The sequence below is a fragment of the Podarcis muralis genome, chromosome 6 (genome assembly GCF_964188315.1).
Source record: "Podarcis muralis chromosome 6, rPodMur119.hap1.1, whole genome shotgun sequence".
NCBI lineage: Eukaryota > Metazoa > Chordata > Lepidosauria > Squamata > Lacertidae > Podarcis > Podarcis muralis.
The window spans coordinates 70,960,713-70,981,958 of NC_135660.1; the positions used below are offsets into that span (position 1 = coordinate 70,960,713).

The following is a 21,246-nucleotide window of genomic DNA, read 5'->3' on the forward strand; positions in this document are numbered from 1 at the left end:
CCCTAGGCATGACTAATTGAGGTCCCTTAATTTCAGTACTTCTATGCAGAGTACCACTTAGCTGCCTACAACACTCTGATCTGTTCAATTCACTTCAACCAAATTTGTAAGAAAAATATCTAAATGAACAGGTTCAAAGGGAAAGTATGCCACCCATTGAGAATCCCAGTTTTGTTTTGGTAGTCCGTGATCACTAAAACTTGAGATGAACTAGAATTTCTTCCACCCCAACAATGCATTAAATGCTATTTAAGAACATCCCAAGTCTAACTTTAAGATACTCAATAATTCTATAAGTGAAATTCACTACAGCACAATGTAAAATTGAAGACACAATCTAGATATTTTAGTGAGAATACAGCTATTTTTAATAATTCAAAGAGCAGTTTATTATGTCTATTATACATAGTTGCACAATTTGAGGCTGGTTAAATACAATCAGTTTTCAAAAATTTATTGGAATAGTTTCCAGATTACAACATGCAAGTGTCCATGAAAATATTTGGCATTTTTTGTTTGAAATTCTGAATAGGCACTTACATGAGGGAGTTAAGTTCTCTCAGTCATAGGCATCCATGCTAAAGAGAAATATCCCAGCACGCAGCATCTTTGACTGCTTTATCAAAGTGCCATGGTAGTAAAACAGTTCTTACAGAAGTATAATTTGAGAATTTCACTTACTCATAAAGTAAGGTAACCAATAACACTTGCAGTGAAGTTTAGAAACATTCTTGGTAGATAGGCCAAGTGAACTACAAATTATGAGTAGCCATCTAATTCAGCAGGTTCCATATTGTGACCATAGTTAAACTCCGTTTCTGAAAACTACATGCTTAATTGTGGATAGATGGAGGCTAACAAGGGTTGTCCAAAGACTAAGTTCACTAAAGTTAAAAATGACTGGGTGTTTTGCTAGACAGAATTCCAAAGCCTACTTAGAATTCAATTTGGTTTACATACACCGACCTTCCTACAAGCCAATGTTTGAGGTGGTAAAATGAAGTGTGCATTTTAATGCAAAGTGATCTGAATTTTGTGCCTATGACCCGAATTCCAAAAGTGTAATCAATAAAAGCTACATTTTCACACACCTTTGCCACTGAAACACAGCTCAATGGGATAATTCTGTATTTTCGCTTAGGGCATATAAGCCTTCAAGGGCTTTGCAATTTGATAACAGAATCATTAAGATGGAGGTGCCAAGAAAAGAATTAGAAGAGTCATCACCCCTCTTATAAAGCTAGTATGAGAAAGAAGCTTGCTTTATTATATACATTCCTCAGAAAGAGACAAAGTCTGAAAACTCTGGCATGAGAACTATTCCAAGTGTATGGACAAAATCCCATTATAAACCCTGAATTTGTCATTTTAGAACAATATATTTATTAGTTTCGAAGGATACAGGCAGTAGACGATGAGGAAGGATGTATGATATGACTGTGGTATAGGAAGAGGAAATGCTTTAGTCTACCATCGATGATAAGCAAAACTTAAATGCACCAGCCTACATGCATGGAAAAACGTAACTTTTTTAAGCTTTATGCATATATCTGAGTGCATCACACCAGACAAAAAGTAAAATGTGCAGTATAAAATAGCTTAAGAAAGTTCCAGTGTTTGAGAAAGCGCTTATTTTAAATGTATGTACACACTTGAATGTTTACTTAAAGAATGTTTTAGTAGTGTGGGAAATGCAGCACTGTAAGATGAGGAAGACTGTTGAAATGGGTGTTGTGGCCTTCTTCCCTACAGGCTGTTGCCACCTTTAACCTGCTGATCTATCAACAGTTCTTTCACTCCCAACACCCAGTTCACATTTCAGGCTGCTCTGCCGATGCCTGTGGTTCTGGACTTTCAAACCGCTGGTGGAAGTTGGTTCGTTGTTTCCTCAGTTTCTCAGGAGCTTTTCTCCAAAGAATGATCTCCTGTTTAAGGTGGAAGAAAATGTACAGCTTAGAGGCTTCATATTTTAAACATACTGATGTCGCAGATAGAAGCATCTCTCCTAGAATACTCGCGTGCGCCCCTTAGCATTTCCATATAAACTTCTGAAAAAACCTAGATACTGAAAGCCACAATCCTTTTCAGAAAGTTGTGCTGAAGCATGGAGTGGTGCCCATGTTGTGCAGCTCTCTTCATGAGGTCTCCTTTGCTCCCACTCTAGACAGTTTGGCAGCACATAAAAACATTGTTTCATAAAGCCTTCCCTTAAGCAGGTAATGGGAGATAAGATTTTTATTAGCATTGTTCTGCTTTTATTACTGATGTTTTTTAATGGACTGCATTTTTTCTGCTTAAGTATCCCAATTATTGCTTTATTGGGTGCTGGCTTTAGTACTTTGAAAGTTGCCCTGAATATTTTCTAACAGAAAAGGCAACACAAATAAATAATAATCCACCTCATTACAATACTTCAGTGCACAATGTCATACCTGTTGCTTGAAGTACCTTCTGTCCTCTTCATCAACTAATACTAGGTTCAAGAAGTATCTTACTGAAAACTTTTTATTCACATCCCTCATTGTAGGAGTAGGATCATAGCCCGCCAAGAAGAGTCTTATAGGAATAGATTCACCTTAGATAAAAAGAAGTTGTGATTAGTTTTGCTTCTTTCCTCAACATTTAAAGGATTAGAATAGTTCCTGACAGTGAATAATCTGGAGTCACAGGGAATGGCGTGACATCAATTTAAAAAGAAGGGTGCTGGGAATTTCTTCTTAAGCAAGTCACACCAAATCTCAACATGCCTTTTAATCTGGGCGGGAGTAGCCTCTAAAAAGGAAAACAGCTATATATTTAAATGTGAACATGGCTCTGCATCCATTTCTGCCATCCAATCAAGATGGGGGGGGGGGCACAATTCAGAACAGACAAAGAGCAAAGCTGAAATATGAATTTGTTATCACAACATGCAGGGTAATTAATAGATGGCTTTAAAGGGACAAGCCAATTGCTATTGAATATCAATTGCTGGTTAACAGCAGCAGAAAATAAGCATCTGGTTGACTACTGTGGGAGAGAGGATGCTACACTAGACTAGTCCAATCCAATAGAGCTCTTCTTATGTTCAGGGGTAGCACATTTGTCCATGTTTTCCCTACTCTTTTTCTTGACTCTTAAGAACACAAGAAAAAGTAATGATAGACCTGGCACAAACCAGAAATCAGTTTTCTAATTTATGAAAGCAACTAATACTATCCAATTGGTATTAAGGAGTGAAGGCCCCAGATTAGGAGCCCCTTATTCATTTAAGGCACTTAAATGATGCATAAGGCAAAATTGGTATTTAGTGCTTTAGATTTTCTTTTTGTACCAGTCTAGGCTTCAAGATAATTTTTATGTACTCCATAACAGGATTAACACTCAATTTAGAGAAACAACCTATATTTTGACATAAAAATGCTTTGACAATGTTAACAAACACCAACTCACCTTTAACTGGTGCACCATCCATTATTTCATACTTTGCAATGGTCTCTGTCTCTGTCGTGGTACTAGGTCCTGGTTAAACAATTATATTTTTTAAAAAGTCCTTTAATTCAATTTTGCATATTTAGTTGAATACATTTATTTATTTCTATGGACTAAAGCCCCTTAGCAGTTATACCTTATCAGATCATGAGTAGGTATTGAATTACACGGGTAATCAGAAAATATCACTACTTCTCAGCTCTTCAAGACACAGCTCCTCTTAGTAATATCCAATATTTGTACTTCCCTAGCTCAGTCCAATACAACAGAACCTCAGAGGAATTATGAGCCCTGATTACAGCTGTTAATCAGGACCAACAACATGGTTAGTTAGTCAAAGTAAACAACTGTCACCCAAGTCTTAAATCTGAACAGGTTACCCCAGTTTAATGTGAATCATATGTGCCACTTGGAGCCTACCCACCATGCCAATTCTGAAATATTACTACATTTAGAAGTGCAAAGCAATTGTACAAGAAGGTCTTTCAAGTTGAAAAGTAGCTGAACAGAATGCCTGATTGCCATGTATATTGCTAAATACAGTTGAAGGCAGAGGTTTCAGGAACCTATTCACTGTGAAGCATAAACTAGTTACCTGCAAACCAGTATTGGTCACTATGTACAGCTAAAAGAAGCTAACTAGCTACACATACATATGCAAAATAGAACAGCCTATTATAAATTGGAAATATCAGAAAAGATAGTTCTAGAACACATCAAATTAAAAGTAAAAATATTAATGACAGTTTCAAAATTCATCTTACCAATTCCAGTAATCTCTTTTTTGATCAGCTGTAATTCCATATGCTGAATTTTTATTCTTACTAAGAGAAAGTAAATTTTTCCAACAATCACATCCTTTAGATGATACCTTACAGAAACAAAGGAAGGCGGCTTGTAAACTGCAGAATTTAACATTTTTAAACTAGTTTACAGCATTTTACAATGCTTTTGTGTATTCATATTGCTGAAAAAGGATAAGAAAACAGAACTATCTATATTGAACAGGGTTACTCATTTTACCAAAGAGCAGACCCACACGCAAGTTTGTAGCTGCTACTCAGTTTTATTCCTCTATCAGGCAGCATGTTTTCAGAAGCCACTTTAAAGCCCAATGAACAGAAAGTGCTAGTAGTAGTAGAGACTGTTACAAGTTATCACAATATGCACTGAAGGTAAGTTGAGATTTCAAAATGTTGATGCCATAACAAATCAGATTGCAATAATGATCTCTTCTCTGTTGCTTAGGCAGTTAGTGCTAAAGAGCCCCATGCTAACAGAAGACATAGGTCTGGTCTAAGCATTTTAAAAAATTGTATCCTACTTTTGCATCATGTAGAACTGGATCCGGGCTAAGCTATTTGCACTTAGGTCCACTGCAATCAATGTGAAAAGTCAGTAATGTCTAACTTTTAGATAAGTACAACTAACTTAGTTTGAATCCCACTCATAGTAACAGAACACTCAATTGGCATACAATGAGCACATTTTTTAAAAAATAGCAAAATTAAAAGAAAAACAGAAAAACAGCCACCAGCAAAACAGTTTTAAAGGAGGCAAGACTAAGAAATCATCATAAGCCACCAAAGCAGAATAGTTTTCACCTGCTTTCTAAATGTCATCAAGGAGGCACCAGTTGGACTCCCAGAGAAAGGAGTTCCAAAGTTTGGGTAGAGTTCTCAAAAAGGACCTTTTATGTATACCCAGCAACTCAATCTTAAACACTGATGGGACATAGAGCAGCGTCTCCTCCAACTACTTGAGCTCACAAACAGACTGGGTGTCAGTGGAGCCAATATAGTACAGTAATCAAAATCACAGTACAGTACCAGTAGCTGGTATAGCAATCATAATTCTAGCTGCAGCATTTTGTATCAGATGAAGTTTCCATGTGGGCAGTTGGTTCAAGAACAGAGTAATATAATACTCTTGAACTGTAACAACTTTGGAAGGTCAGCTTCACCCACCTATACCTATACATGGTCCATTAGCAATCAGTTAATTACTGCTATGTGTTCCACACTTTTAACCTGAAGGAGTTTCCCTGGTTACCCATTTCAAGGTCACACATTCCCTTATTCATAATACATACTTGGATTTGTTGTATTCAAATTCTATATGCAGACAATCTTCAATGCCGACTTCCATTTTAATAGAGTTGTTAACATCTGGGTATGTCGCAAGCTGGTGAACGATAAGGTCATACTCTTTTACCAAGTCTGACAATCTTCTTACTATTGTAACTTTAAGGAAATACCTACAAAACAGGAAATTAGCACAGATTGTATACACAGAATATTTTACATACATGAAGTGGCCAACTTTATCAAATTACCTAACATCAGAAATAGACTATATTGAGATTCATAAACTGCATTAGCAGTTAAATCTGAATTAAACCAATCTGCTCACAATTCTAATTCCTTTTGTTGCAAGGCCAAAATGAGAATTTAATAGGAGCGTTCCATAAAGCAAGAGAGAAGGTGATTCCAACTTTTATTAGCACAATGGGTTGGAACCAGACATGCCTGCAGCAGAACTCTAAAGCTTCAGCAGGTAGAAGAGAAAAGGCAATTCATTCCCATTCCGCTGCAGCTCTCCATGAAGATTGGCTTGAGAGGATTGAAGGTCCTTCTGGTACAGCATGGGAGATGTGGTGGGATGCTACAGAGGAAATCTATTCCTTCAATCTAGCATGAGTCTCTGCTGAACCAAAATCCCTTCTGCAAACTGAAAGGATTCAATCCAGTATTTCTTTACAGCTCTATAAACAGGATGGAATGTATTTTGAGGACCCACTTACATTTAAATTTAAGGTTTACATATTATTTTTAAGGCAGGCACATCCAAATTCACGCCTTTCGTGTTTCAGATTGCTTGCTAAAGCTTTTTTTACCGTTTCCATATAGTTTCCTGTTATTATTATAATCATATTTATTATATGGCTAATTACTTTTTCTATGTAGAAATTTTTATTTCTTTCATTTTATTGCAACTTGTTTTCATTTTTGTATTTCTTAAAATTAACAATGCTGTAATCTAGTATTTTAATAATGACTAAAGAACAGAAATTCAGAGTCTTCCATCACTGCATGCCTTTTGGCTCAAATACCTTCCAATTATCTCTCAAAAGCTGCATATTAATCTATGTAACTAAGGGCAACATCCAACATAACATTAGTGGAATAAGTTTGAGAATTAACATTGTTCTGCAAGCAGTAGTGCAAAAGCTTAGTTGTCACTGAGAAGTTCTGCAACTTGTTTCACAAGCACAATTCTCTCACTGGATTCAGCTGCTGTGCTACACTCAAAACAAGGCTCTGGCTAGCAAAACAGCTGTTGTAAAAGTGGCCTGCCACAATCAGATATTACTCTAAACAACTTAAAATGATTTGAGCAAAATGATTTTGTTAGAAGAAATTATTCTAAGAAAGTGATACAAGTTTCTTAGTATAGAGTGACATTTGATAGACAAGACTGCTCACTTTGTCTTTGGAGCACAGGTTGCATAAAATCTCAGCTTTGGAGACTTCTCAGATGAATAGCCTACCAGCCTGCAGGGGCATATAGGGAGTTTGATTCATAAGATATTTTATCTACTGTATTTTTCGCTCTATAACACGCACCTGACCATAACACGCACATCGTTTTTAGAGGAGGAAAACAAGGGAAAAAACATTCTGAATGAAACAGTGGATGTATCATTTTTGTGCTTCATGCTGTGGCCACAGACATGTGATCTGATGGTGAATTTGGGGTGACCCAATGCAAAAATCCTGAGAATCCCTGTGGATCCATGCTTTGTAACCACGTTTTTGCACCATTGCAGCCCCAGGCAACAGTGGGTGCGTGATTTTTTGGGTGCAGGCTGTAGCCATGGACATGCTATGTGATCTGATGGTGAATTTGGGGTGACCCAATGCAAAGATCCTGAGGATCCATGTGGATCCATGCTTTTTAACCACGTTTTTGCACCATTGCAGCCCCAGGCAACAGTGGGTGCGTGATTTTTTTGGTGCAGGCTGTAGCCATGGACATGCTATGTGATCTGATGGTGAATTTGGGGTGACCCAATGCAAAGATCCTGAGGATCCATGTTGATCTATGCTTTGTAACCACATTTTAAGTGGGGAGCGAAGGAAAAACAAAGAAGGGACATGAGAGGGGTGTGAAGAGAAGCAGCTGGCTAAGAATGCTGGAGAGGGATTTAACGGGTGGGAGGCAAAAGTTCCCCCCCAAGCCAGCCATCTCTCTCTCTCTCTCTCTCTCTCTCTCTCTCTCTCTCTCTCTCTCTCTCCCTCTCCCTCTCCCTCCCCCCTCTCCCTCTCCCTCCCCCACTCTCTCTCCCTCTCCCCCAGCAGTACCAGAGCACAGAGACGACACTTTCCCCTCTGCTTGCCTGGAGGGGAGGGGCTTTCCCTGCTCTTTGTTCCGTTTCAGCAATCACAGCAACGAAACAGAGGCGGGTGGGCAGTAAGACCCTGAGGCAGAATACAGGAAAGCTGCCACTTCCTCTTTTCAGGTTTCCCTTCTCCGTGAAGAGCGATTTGACTTTTGCTTGATTTTTTGGCTCCAGGGACCACACATTCGCTCCATAACACGCACAGACATTTCCCCTTCCTTTTTAGGAGAAAAAATCTGTGTGTTATAGAGGGAAAAATACGGTAGATTCTGAAGGCCGGAAAAGAAAAAAATTCCATCAAAGCCATCAGATCAGAGAGAAAAAGGATCCATACGGGTTAGATTCAAAAGTACGCTTCCATTAATGGAAACAGTTCTTTCAGCAATGTAACAGCTTTCAATTCAGCAAAGGTTCCTACACATGGAAACGAAGGGAGGTGACTTTCTCAGATACCATTTTCCCCTTATAACCCTCATACCACCTTCCTTCAAGGGGCGAGAGAGGCTGCAGGGGGGGATTTGGCAAAAGAACCCCTTCCCTCTTTGTGGATGTCTCTGCTAGATCAAAATTCCTTCCACAAACAGATGGGCCCTTTTGTTGCAACCAATTTATAATATATTTTTACCTTTACCTTTACCTTTATATAATGTTATAAGTTAGAAACTATTATAACCATAACTGCAGAAATAGTACTTTTCAGTTTCCATACCTCAATCTGACATTGGCACCGATGTAGGATTCATATGGCTTCTCAACTTGCATAAACTCAAAGTCATAACTTCTACTTTGTGTTAATTCACCAGGTAAGGCCAGTTCTTTCACTAGGTTTACAAATTCATGAGTATTGCTCTTGTCACTGAAAAGCTCTAAGAAAGTAATGAATAGAATCAGAGAGGAAATGTAACAGAAGCTTTCCTTAAGGAGTATACAATAGCTTGACACTTGGGACTGCTGCAAGTGTCAAAGAAGAAAAGAAGAAAATAAATAGAAAGATATTAAAATATTGGCGTTATTTCTATCTCCCATTTAATCATGTGAATTCAAAAAAATATTTTTTTATTTTACAGTGTGGTCGAATTCAGAACTCCTTCAGTATGTCAGTTGTATTGCACAGATCCTCCATACAAGTACAAAATACAACTGTTTTGTTAATTATACTGCAGAACAGCCCACCATTGTTTAATATCAACAGTCAGTTTGACAAACAAGCAAATGACTTGTTGGAGTAAATTCAATAACTTAAAAGGTAGGCTAGTAGAATGTTTTCCAAAATGTGTCATTATAAGCAGAGAGAGAGAATTTACTGAACAAATTTTACTGAACAATTTTACTGAGAATTTACTGAACAAATTTTGGTTTATGAAACAGAATATACAAACTTTAAGAAAAAGCTCTTCAAGAAAAAACAAAAGCAGAACATACAAAGATGTGGCCTGAATAAATTATGTCATCTTTACTTGTTGCATCTTAATCTTCAAGATCCACATATGATCTAGCTAGAATATAGTTACTATTTTTAAGATGCATGCTGTTTGTGTAACTGTTGCTTGGCAACATATCACAGATACAATTTATTTGAATCACAGACGGCAAACATTATTTACTTCAAAACAAACATCTTCGGGATACTTGTTACACAACCAGTGTTGGAAACTCAGATATATAAGCTAGGCACCAAATGGCTCCTTAACCAATGTTATAGTCGCCAAAACAGAATGGTTGCCATTTTGGGGCAAGATGGCTCTTAAGTCTTATTCTTCAAATGATGGACTGACTGTGATTGATTCTCAGTTAAACATCTGCCTAGTTCAGATAACAACCTTGAGCTAGGTTAAGAGCTTGGAGAACTTAAAGAAGAAATGTCACTTGACCCATACTGGCCTATTCTGAGCTTTTTTTCTTAATGGTGACATGGACCATTCATAAAGCAACCATATTCTTCACAACTGTGAGCAGGGCAGTGGGATGGGGTAAGTGAAGACAAGCAACAATTCACTATAATGTTGTTCACCACTCCTGCTCAGACTGCATAGAAATAAAATTTTGGCTCCTGGTTGTGCAGATAAAAATTAACTGATAGAATTCTACAGGATGTGGTAATAGTGTGTGAAAACAGTTCAGATACAATGATCCCCAGAATGTGCCTCCAGATGGTGATGTCAGGTGACATCCTGGTGCCCAGGTCAAAAGCCTGGTGCAAAATGAGCCTGGCTAATTTTGAACACTGTATTCAACTACCAAGAGACCAGTCCAGATTACGATTCCTATATCAGGGTTATGAGCACTCAAAGTTATCCATAACAAATGGTAATTCTAAGAGACTCACCAATTTGTCCTACAAATTCAATTCTAATTCCTTGATGCTCTAGCCTCTTTCCAAGTTGTTTAAAGACTATGTTTACCTGAAAAAGTCAAAACAGCAATGAAAAGGTGTAAGTGTAATGATCCATTTGTACAAAAACTTATTTGAGATCATTTAAACCATATATATATCCCACCTTTCCACTGCATTTGCAAAACTAAGTGCAATGTAGAACAATAAAAAAAATCAGTAACAAAATAAAACAACGGTTAAAAACAGATAGGTGCAGTTGATAAAAACAGTATTTTTCAAAAGGAAGTGTAGTTCTGGTTCTTTGCCCCTTTTCCAGCCCTGTGTTACAATGCTGGACTACATGGCATTTTCATTCCTTCTTCCAACTCTTATTTACTGAATTTTCAAAGCAAAAGTGGTTAAAACTTGCTAGATGCCACCAGCACTCCCTGCGCCCTGCCAGTTCCTCCTTATGCAATTATTTACAACACTAAAAAAAAAATGGGACTGTGGGAAGAGAAACTGGTGAAGCAGCTGTTTAGCAATGGGTGAAAGTAGTTCATTAAATGACAGAAGCAGGAAAAGACAAGTTTTAAAGCAAAGAATGGAGATAAATATGGCACCGTTCCAGCATTCTAAAGGGGCAATGAATAGCGGAAGGTTAGAAGAATAGAGGCGCTGGATCTGGCCATGTGCAATGTGCCCAGACACTGCCCTTTTCCATTTTATAAGTAAGAGAATTCCAATAGAATATTCTATGTAGAAGATGGGGCAGGTTCAGGCTTTACAAATACTTCTTCTGCACATCAGAACCCCTACTGTGGGTCTGGATTGCACCAGAACTCCTTTCTAATCATTTGCCAGAATTGAAGGCATTGTGTTAAAGGCAAATTCAAAACCATCACAACAGGGGTAGTATTTTTGGACTCAATATATTCTTATAAAGGGTTTAAGAAAAATTGTAGAAGATAAAACTATCCTTGGCAACTTTAAAGGTAAAGGGACCCCTGACAGTTAGGTCCCGTTGTGGACGACTCTGGGCTTGCAGTGCTTATCTCGCTTTACTGGCCAAGGGAGCCGGTGTTTGTCCACAGATAGCTTCCAGGTCATGTGGCCAGCATGACTAAGCTGCTTCTGGCGAATCAGAGCAGCGCACGGAAACACCGTTTACCTTCCTGCCAGAGCGGTACCTATTTATCTACTTGCACTTGACGTGCTTTTGAACTGCTAGGTTGGCAAGAGCAGGGACCGAGCAATGGGAGCTCACCCCGTCGCGGGGATTCAAACTGCTGACCTTCTGATTGGCAGGCCCTAGGCTCTGTGGTTTAGACCACAACACCACCTGTGTCCCATCCTTGGCAACTTTACATGATTGTTATATATGACCTCTAGCATAAGACACTATGGGTTGTATCCAGTGTTAGACTAGACAAGACCAACTTATGTCCATTAATTTCAGTGAGTCTACTCTGAATAAAACAGTTCAATACAACCGTGCCACAGAATGCTGGACTAGACAGGCCTTTGACCTAATCCTAGAAGGCTCTTCTTAGAACATTAGGCAGAGAAAACAGGAGTTGTAGTCCAGAACACCTTAAATATGACCCAAGTGCAGCAGCATTTGCTTGTATTATTACTTGAACCATTAGAATATATTATTTTCTTCCATTCTTTCAATATCAAATTGAGAAGCAAAAAAGTAGTGTTGAAACCAAGCTCCACACAAGACAAGCTTGTGAACTAGAAGATGTAGATATAGAGTAGTTTTAGGCATGGGGGAGAATCTGTATGAAGAGAAACCATTTATAAAAATAAGAATGTCAACAACTTAAATATTTGGATAGTTAATCTAACATATTTTAAATTTGCATAAAACCCACAAATTATCAGTTAACACCATAGATCATTAATGTGACATTATCAAATATTTGTGCAATAAAAATTAATGAGGATGACTGTATTATCTCCTGTGCCAACACTGAAAGAGGTTCCTCCGCAACAAAATAAATGTGTTGGTCCTTCCTTGACATATACATATTGACTTGATAACATTAACAATAACAATTTGTTTACTACCAAACCTCAATATGACATATACACTAGAACCTAGATTCTATTATGAGATTATCTGGAACAGCTATATCATTAATAACTGTTTCTGTCCTATATCTTACATAAAGTACAAAGTTCTTTTTTTTAATAAAAAATTACCTTTCCTGAAACCGATTCTCCATCATAGAAAAGATAATGTTTTTCTATTTTACCATCTTCTGTTTTTATTTCAGCTGTTTTTCGTGATTCTGCGTCATTAAGAACAACATCAATCTCACAAATGGGACCAAACAAGCCTCCCAGAAAACTCTGCAATAAAAAGCAAATTCACTTAGTCTTAGATAAAATAAACAGCAACTTTATCAAGTTCAATATAGCAGCCACAAAGTGTAGCTAAATAATGAAGAAAAAGTTCTATAGCTCTTGTTTTAATTGCTCTTTTAAACATATATAAAAAAATTAATTCTACCAAAAATTTCAGCTGTAGAAACTGAACTGGTGTGAGATAGCAACAGAACACGGTTATGAATTGTCGCATTTGTGGAAAAGCAAGCATCATGCTAGAACAGAAATACAGGTTCACCATGTCTTATGTGTCAGTGTAGCCCCCACCACCACACATGCTACCCCATAACAATTATAAATCAAAATATTTTAAGGGTGAAGTGACAGATAACTAATTTAAGCAACTTAAAACAATTCTTACATATATGTTTCTGCACTGATGGAAGGGAAAAATACTACAAAATACATTAAAACTACATTACAGAAATCTAATCAGCAACTAGTTTTGTCTGAGGGCCACTTGAACAAAATGGGGAAATGACAGGCTAAGGCCCCATGCCCTAAATCCCCAAATAGTTTGCAGCCTAGTCCCATTGGTGCAGATGCTGCTCATCTATCTTTTGTGCCTCATCTAAGAAAAGCACCACTACTCAGGGAAAGATTAGACCAAGCACAGCACGTCCAACTTCCATCAACCAGGAACCCATGATCGACCATGATCGCCCACCCCGCGAGCGACCGGTTGGACATGCCTGGATTAGACTATTAGAAATAGTGGTTTCGGGTATCCAAAGAACATTTAAAAAGTGCTTGATGCATTTCAGTTGCTAATGGATTGTCCGGAGACTATGGGTGGCGTTCAACCAAGTTTTACTCAGAGCAGACCCACTGAAATTAATGGATCACATATTTCTTAACTTCAATGGGCCTACTCCGAGTAGACGTTAGCTACTCTCTGTCTACCAGATGCAGGAAACCTTTAGCCTGTCAGACGTTGTTGAACTACAACTTCCAGCATCCCTAGTCATCAACATGCTTGTTGAATCTGATGGGAACTTAAGTACAGCAAGGGCAAAAGGTTCCCAGTCCCCACACCTGGGCTATACTTGAAGTACCTAAAAGGCCTGATTCAGCTGAAAGCCCTCTGTCCCATTCCTTAACTGATCCCTTTTGTCCTATTTCCTTCTTTCAGGAATCAGCAGGACTCTTTAATTTGGCCCCAAAGCAAACAGGGAAGGAGAGTGGGCCAGGAGACTTGTGGAGGAACAGAAGCAAAACAGACCACCTGTATCCTGTCTCAGTGCCTCAAAGCATTGTAAAAAAAGAAAACCTAGATGGCATTCAATTCTTGCTAATAAGCAAACACCAAGCTATCCAAACAATATGCACAATGGAAGTCCAGACTTCAAAGGAGCTCTACAAGAATTTAATAAGCCACCATTAAAGGCAAAACAAACTGAACTTTCTGATTGAATTGGAAAACATTGTTGAGTGCCTTAACACACTACATAACTGATCTACAATAAAAGGAATTAATTTAGCGGGGGGACCTTCAAATCCTAAAATGAGTGTGTTTGCAACACACTGTTGTTATATTTGCACACACACACATACTTTAAGACTAACTACAATTTGTTTATCCTGTCTTGCTTTGGAACACAGAGGCCATTCAGCTTGTACAGCAGTGTTCAAAATTAGCCAGGCACTGAACATGATGCGGTTAATCACAAAGCATAGTTTGTCACTTTAGACAAGATGGCAAATTTGTCATATACCAAGAGGAAGGGGATCACAGCAGGTGCTGGGAGGAAGAAACATGTAAGCCCAAGGGTCCTAGGAGGCTCATTCCTGTTAATAGCAAACCTTAGCATTAAATCTGAGCCATCTCAATGACTGTCAGCTGAATATGAACAAGGCCCCCAGAGTAAAGGCTGTATTTGAAGAGTTATTCAGACATCTATCTGTATGGGCTCTTGGCACACTCGTAAGCGTGCACAACACATTATTGATGTTGCAGTCATCAAGTGATGAGCATATATGGCAAATGTCTCCTCAGTATTTCAACATCTAGAGGTACTGGTAGTATCTGCCACCCATCCAGGAATTAATTTATTAATATAAGTAGGCTAGTAAAGCAAAGGCAAATTAGCATTGTCAACCTTTGGGTCTGACAGACTTCATTTGCCTTTAACAGCTGCATGAAAAGCAGAAGTTCAGCATGTGGGGCCAGGAGGGAGGGAGTTACATTGGTTTGGCATGTCATGGGGTTTAAATTCACAGCAGCTCGTCCAGACCAAGTGTTACTAATGGTAGCCAGCCATGCCTGAAAGTTATTTTATGACCTACAAACTACACCAAAGATTTCTACAGCTTATGAAGACTGAGGAAATCCCTGTATATAATTCTTGTAGGCACTGTCACACCACCTTAAAATATCAGAGTAAATGACTCAGGGTGCTTCCGGACTGGAGTTTATTCTGGAGTAGGTGTTCATGGATGCAAGATTTGACAGCATCCACAAGACATCTGTATCATAATACAAGACTTTTTTAATCCGTTTAATCTGAATTTCACCTTACTATGCAAAGAAAAGAAAGTTAAAACAACCTATTATACAGCTACAGGCACGCCTGGTGCAGACGCTTATTACCATGTTGTTTTTTTGGTAAGCAGTTTGTCATATGTGTTGTGACGTTTTGATGAGTGGTCTCTACTTCCATTTTTTCTCAACTGCACACAGCCTAGTCACTTTGTTTCTGGCGACCCAAACCCAAACAATCTCAGCCTATTTACCTATTTCCACCAACTGCCATACACTGAACACCTTCAAATTTCAGCCAACCAGTTCAGAGATGGTAGACATCTTCACACAGTATATGTAGGGTATATCTCAGAGATAAACTGTAGTACATGCATTGAGACTTTAAAAAAATAGAGGTCTTATGCAATACCTTTCTTGCACAAGACCTTCCCACTTTCCTCTGTGGTCTTGCACAAGACTTATTATATTTTTTAAAAAAAATATGGAAATGAGTCACCCTGTAGAATCAAAAGTCTGCATTTTACACGTCATAAAACATGATAACTAAGGGTTTTTAAGTTTGCTTTTGTGAATTTACAAGTGGGGGGATTAAAGGTGTGTACCCAGGTACAGAAATACTTGTGCACCTATTTAAAACTGGAAAAGGTAGAAGAGCAAAGCAGTACTAATACAGCGGAGGAACAAGAAAACACAGCAGGGAAATATTCTGGCACCAACACCCACTAGTACTGATGGGGAAAAACATAATGCCTATGAAAATATGTGTCAACACTCATACCAATCATGCTCACAGAAAAACCAGATCTGAATGACCCATTTGCAATATTAAGCCACTGCCTGAAAGCTCACTAATACCCCCATAGGCTTTTTACAGACATAAGTCACTTCTAATCAATTGACCTTAAGGATTCATATAAATATTATTTTGCTAGTGACTCGAGTATATTGCCCGAACAATTTACATTTTATTACATGAGTGTAAGACCACATGCAGATTCTTTAAGGCATTGTTATGGATGTATATGTAATAAAGAAGGTCTTAAACCAGTTCTAGAATTCCTAGGGATTCTATATAGTATACCCAACCTGTTCCATTAAGCTACTTATCTATCAGTACACACCTGGATGGAATCACTAAACAAGGTGCACCCTGCCAATATTTTAAAAAATGTGAAATGAAATGACTAGCTAGAATGAAATGACTAGCAATTTGGAAAGTACCCTTGAGGTAATCTAATCCAACCCCCTCTCTGCCCAGTGCAAGGAGTAACTACAGGATTTCTACCTCTGGCAAAGGAGGGTCCATCACCTCCTCCTCAGGTGGTCTATTCCACTGTCAAATGGTACTTAGCATTAGGAATGTTCTCCTTAAACCTAGCTGAAATCTGCTTCCCTACACTTTCCACCTACTGGTTCTAGTCCTGCCCTTTGTAGAAACAAAAAACAAGCCTGCTCCATCTTCTTCATTAAACCTGTCAGAAATCTGAAGACCACTCTCATGTCTCCCTTTAATCTTTTGGCGAGCCAAACATAGGCTCGCTGTGGTCTAAACCACTGAGCCTCTTGGTCTTGGCGATCCCCCCCCATAGGCAACCCCATAGTCGCCTTTTACTGGACTGAACCGTCCGGGGGTCCTTTACCTTTTCATTCAACTATTCCTCAGAGAACTTTGTTTCAACAACTGTACCATCTCAGATGCCCTCCTCCTCTGGACATGTTCATTTGTCAGTGCCCTTCTTCAAAGTGTGATGCCTAGAGTACTGCAGACTCCAGGTTCAGCCTGACCACTTGCAACCAGTTGTGCAGGCAAAGTCTTCATACCACCCAGTTCTTCATAGAACCATCAGCGGCCTGAGAGATTTGGGATAGTGCCTGCTACACCTTTCCTAGGGTTGCTTCAGGAATACCTGTGTGCCCTGAGGGAGGGTAGGTGGCCAGGGAGCTTGCGCCACCAACTCCCAGTCGGCCTGAAAGGGCTCTATCAACTCTTCATTTTATATTATAGTATTTTAAATTTGTAAACCACTTCAAGTGTCTTGGCCGAAATGCAGGACATAAAGCCAATAAAAAAAACAATCAGCAAAGAAGCATTCACAGTCCAATCCTTACAACCTGCTCCCAGTTCTCCTTCTTGGGTTCCCTATACACCTTTCATCCCTACTGGTAATTACTAACAGCATTCTTCAAATTAAACCTTACAACTACAACAACCCAATTAGGCTGGTTAGGTTTTGCATGCCAGTGCTGCTGGGCAACACGTGAAGTAACAGCGCACTGTAAGTAAATGTGTGGTGCGGGTCGCCTCTCCCTACGCGAAGAGGTGCGTAAATCCCCCGAGAATATAAACCCGCAGACACGTTTACGCCCCCACCCCACATTTCCTCCTCTTAGAAGCCAAACCCGGGACTGCCACCAGAGACAGCCCAGGTGACTCTGACGTGTCCCGCACTCCACGAAAATCTCAGCCACTTCCCTCCCCCCTCCACCCCGCCCTGCTCGCTTAGCCCGCCGTGAGAAACCTAGACCCTCATCTTCCCGGGGCACCGGCGGCAAGAGCGCCCCTCCCCGCGTACTTTGCCTTCTCCTCAAGAAGCAGCGGAACACACGCCGCCCGCGTCACCCAGAAAGGCGGGGTGGAGCGCGTGGTGGAAGCGGGGCGGCGGCATCGAATGGAAGCCCCTCGCGCCGAGAGTGCCGTATCCATGGGAACGGCCAACGGCTTGCCCGGCCTCCCTCGCCTCAAAAGCCCCCCAAGGCCCAACCCGCCTCACAAGGAGAAGGAAGGAGGAAGCCGCCGCCGCCTCCGCCGCTCATACTACAACGGTCCTGCAGGCCTCGGACAGGCGAGGCGACGCACCGCCATGAACAGCCTCGCTTCTCTCCACCCCGCACGCCGCCGCCGGGAGCCCGGCAGCCGCTCACTTACCATGGTCAGTCGGACTCCGGCCCCCCTCCCCAAGCAACAGTAGCAACCCCGGCCCGCGCCCCTGTCATGTGACCCTTAGAGGCCGCCGTTCGGATCCACGCCCCCAGCACGTGACCAGGCCTCCCTCGGGCGGCGACGGAGAAAGCCGGGCTAGGCAAAGGCGCCGGCAGGCAGGGAGGCAATGGTCGCTAGGGGGCGCTACTTCTCGCAACGAGGCTGAAAACACACACGGAAGCAGAAAGTTTGGTCCCGCCCCCTCCTGACGTCTCCCGTTCTGCAAATGAGCTAACCATGCCGCCCAATCCGAGGCATGTTTATTTGGGAGTGAAAGGCCCGCTGAGTTCAATGGCGCTTCTTCCCAACTACTTTTATAAAGGGTTGTAGCCGCGGGCTTCTTCTCCGTTGCCTGCTTTTTTGTCTGGCACCCGTTGTAGACAGTTTAACAACATAAATAAAATATGTATACCATTAAATATATTTTGGTAGGTGGAAACAATATTATGGCACATGTCAAAAACATACAGTGCACCTCAATTGTAGCCAAAAGGAGGGCACTCAGAAATATTACTTACTATGCTTGGGGGAACTTGTGTTTCTTGTTCCTGATCAGAAGGATGCAGCAAATGAGGCCTGGCTACAATATCCCCGCAGAACATATAAAGAAAATTTAAAACACATGGGTTCCCCCCAAATAATCCTGGGAAACGGTAGTTTACAGAGCTGCAATTTCCAGCACGCTTAACAAACTACAGTTCCCAAGATTGTTTCAGGGAAGCCATGAGTCCCTGCCTCTGCCCTGCCTCCCCTCCATTTTTCCTTTCTCCTCTCTACTGAGGCCCTCCACAGAGAAATGTTTGGGGCGGGGAGAAAGTGGGACAAGAGCTATAATGATTCAACTGAGAATGCTAAATAAATCATGGACTATATATTGGCACTTGATGTATGTGTTTGTGTGTAATGCACTTGGAGGCAATAGCTGGCTGGAACCCTAAACAGAAGCAGCAGAATGCACTGCAACATTTGGCTGCAGGCCCCATTTGTGATTTACCACAGATGAAGTCCCCACTTTGAAGCACTTGCCATATAGAAATCCTCCTCCTCCTTTTGGGCTCACAATTGTAAAAGCATGAGACAAAAGGAGCTGGAAGGAAAGAGGACACTGCACAATCTGGAAGAGAGTGAAAGAAGGAAAGAGTGGTAAAGGAATTACAAATAACCAAAAAACCTGAGAATAGGTGTGGGGGGAGAAAAAGGGCAGGCCTATGGCCTGGTCGTCCTTTTTTATACCTGCTGGTGGGATTGACAAAGCTGCCTCTGATTAGTTGACAAGGCATTCTTTGATTGACAAGGCATCTGCCCCTCCCCTTCATCTCATAGCTCACCAATTAACCAATTATCCAACTCCTAGCCAAACCAATCAACTAACCAGAAGGATGACTGTCAATCTCTTTTCCTTAGGGTCTCCCTATTTTCAATGGAGAAATGTTGGGGGGTATGGAGTTATCCGACTCCCGAGCCGTCCGAAGGCAATCCTGTACAGTGAAGGGTTGCTTTAAACGTTTAATGTTTTCTTATGTTTTTATATATGTTGGATGCTGCCCAGAGTGGCTGGGGCAACCCAGTCAGATGTGTGGGGTATAAAGAATAAAATTATCATTATGGAATGGGGCGTCCCTATTTTCATCAGAGAAACGTTGTGGGGCATGCTGGGTATATTTCAAAAAGGAAAGGGTGTGAAAAAATCTGGATTGGGAGAAGGTAAAGTGTGGGAACGCACTGATTTGGAGGAGAAGGGAAAGAAGAGCTTGCTATCCACATTACATAACAATACAGAGGAGTTCTGGACGTCTGGGTGACCTTGGGCCAGAAACCCAATCTCATCTCCCCCATCCATGTTATTGCTCCTCCTAACCGTGAACTCAAGATGGTGGGTGCACCTCAACTGTAGCCAAAAGGAGGGCACTAAGAAATATTACTTACTATGCTTGGGGGAACTTGTGTTTCTTGTTCCTGATCAGAAGGATGCAGCAGATGAGGCCTGGCTGCAATATCCACACCGAACATATACAGAAAATTATACACATATACACATGGGTTCCCCCCAAATAATCCTGGGAAATGGTAGTTTACAGAGCTGCAATTTCCAGCACTCTTAACAAACTACAGTTCCCAAGATTATTTCAGGGAAGCCATGAGTCCCTGCCTCTGCCCTGCCTCACCTCCATTTTTCCTTTCTCCTCTTTCTCTCTAAACTAAAGCATTTCTCACCTGTTTTCTCCAGTTACAGATGGGTAGCCGTGTTGGTCTGCCATAGTCAAAACAAAAAAATTTCCTTCCAGTAGCACCTTAAAGACCAACTAAGTTAGTTCTTGGTATGAGCTTTCGTGTGCATGCACACTTCTTCAGATACACTGTTTTCTCCACTGCATGATGGAAGCTCTACCTGGATCTCCCATTAATTTTTTTGCAATATGGAAGCTGCCTTGTGCTGGGTCACACCATTTGCGCATCTAACTCAGTATTTTCTACATTGACTGGCAGTAGCTCTCCAGAGATTCAAAAAGGCAGTTTGGAGATGCCAGAAATCAAACCTGGGACCTTGTGCAGCCAGAGCAGACACTGTGCCACTTTCCCTAGTTATCATGAGTGCAGGAAGCTCCTGCAGCCAATCGGAAGCCGTGCCTTGGTTTTCGAACAGTTTCGGGAGTAAAACAGACTCCCAGAATGGATTAAATTCGAGAACCAAGTACAGTCTTACCTTGGATCCTGAACGCCTTGGTACTCAGATGTTTTGGCTCCTGAACGTTGCAAACCTGGAAGTGACTGTTCCGGTTTGCAAATGTTCTTTGAAACCCGAATGTCTGATGCGGCTTCCTGCAGCCAATCAGAAGCCACGCTTTGGTTTCCGAACATTTTGGAAGTAAAACGGACTTCCGGAATGGATTCTGTTTGACTTCCAAGGTATGACTGTACAGTGGTACCTCGGGTTAAGTACTTAATTCATTCCGGAGGTCCGTTCTTAACCTGAAACTGTTCTTAACCTGAAGCAACACTTTAGCTAAGGGGGCCTCCTGCTGCTGCCGCCCCTCCGGAGCCTGATTTCTGTTCTTATCCTGAAGCAAAGTTCTTAACCTGAAGCACTATTTCTGGGTTAGCGGAGTGTGTAACCTGAAGCGTATGTAACCCGAGGTACCACTGTACAATGATATGGAAAAGAGTATATACCTCCTGCTGCATGCACAGTAGGCATCCCT

The 21,246-nt window shown here is 40.8% G+C and overlaps 1 protein-coding gene across 3 annotated transcripts; it reads right to left on the reverse strand.

The window, feature by feature from the left end:
• Positions 1 to 344: 344 nt before the first annotated feature.
• Positions 345 to 18,134, reverse strand: VPS26A (VPS26 retromer complex component A). 3 transcript variants are annotated; one of them, XM_077930532.1, is made up of 9 exons: positions 17,993 to 18,134; positions 12,399 to 12,548; positions 10,200 to 10,275; positions 8,583 to 8,739; positions 5,564 to 5,728; positions 4,236 to 4,342; positions 3,433 to 3,501; positions 2,433 to 2,575; positions 345 to 1,925 (listed from the first exon to the last, which is right to left on the reverse strand). In XM_077930532.1, the coding sequence occupies exons 1-9, from the start codon at positions 17,993 to 17,995 to the stop codon at positions 1,812 to 1,814; spliced, it is 984 nt and encodes a 327-aa protein (XP_077786658.1). In that variant the 5' UTR covers positions 17,996 to 18,134; the 3' UTR covers positions 345 to 1,811. The 3 variants fall into 3 exon arrangements, with proteins under 3 accessions (XP_077786658.1, XP_028585295.1, XP_077786659.1); XM_028729462.2 differs by lacking the exon at positions 17,993 to 18,134 and adding an exon at positions 17,924 to 17,944; XM_077930533.1 differs by lacking the exon at positions 17,993 to 18,134 and adding an exon at positions 16,754 to 16,773.
• Between the last annotated feature and the right edge of the window lie 3,112 nt (positions 18,135 to 21,246).

Coding starts and splice junctions, on each gene's coding strand:
- VPS26A (XM_028729462.2), bottom strand. Junction 10,276..12,398: donor GAGAATCGGTTTCAGGAAAG/GTAATTTTTTAT, acceptor TGACTTTTTCAG/GTAAACATAGTCTTTAAACA. Junction 4,343..5,563: donor TTTGAATACAACAAATCCAA/GTATGTATTATG, acceptor TGTTTCTGTAAG/GTATCATCTAAAGGATGTGA.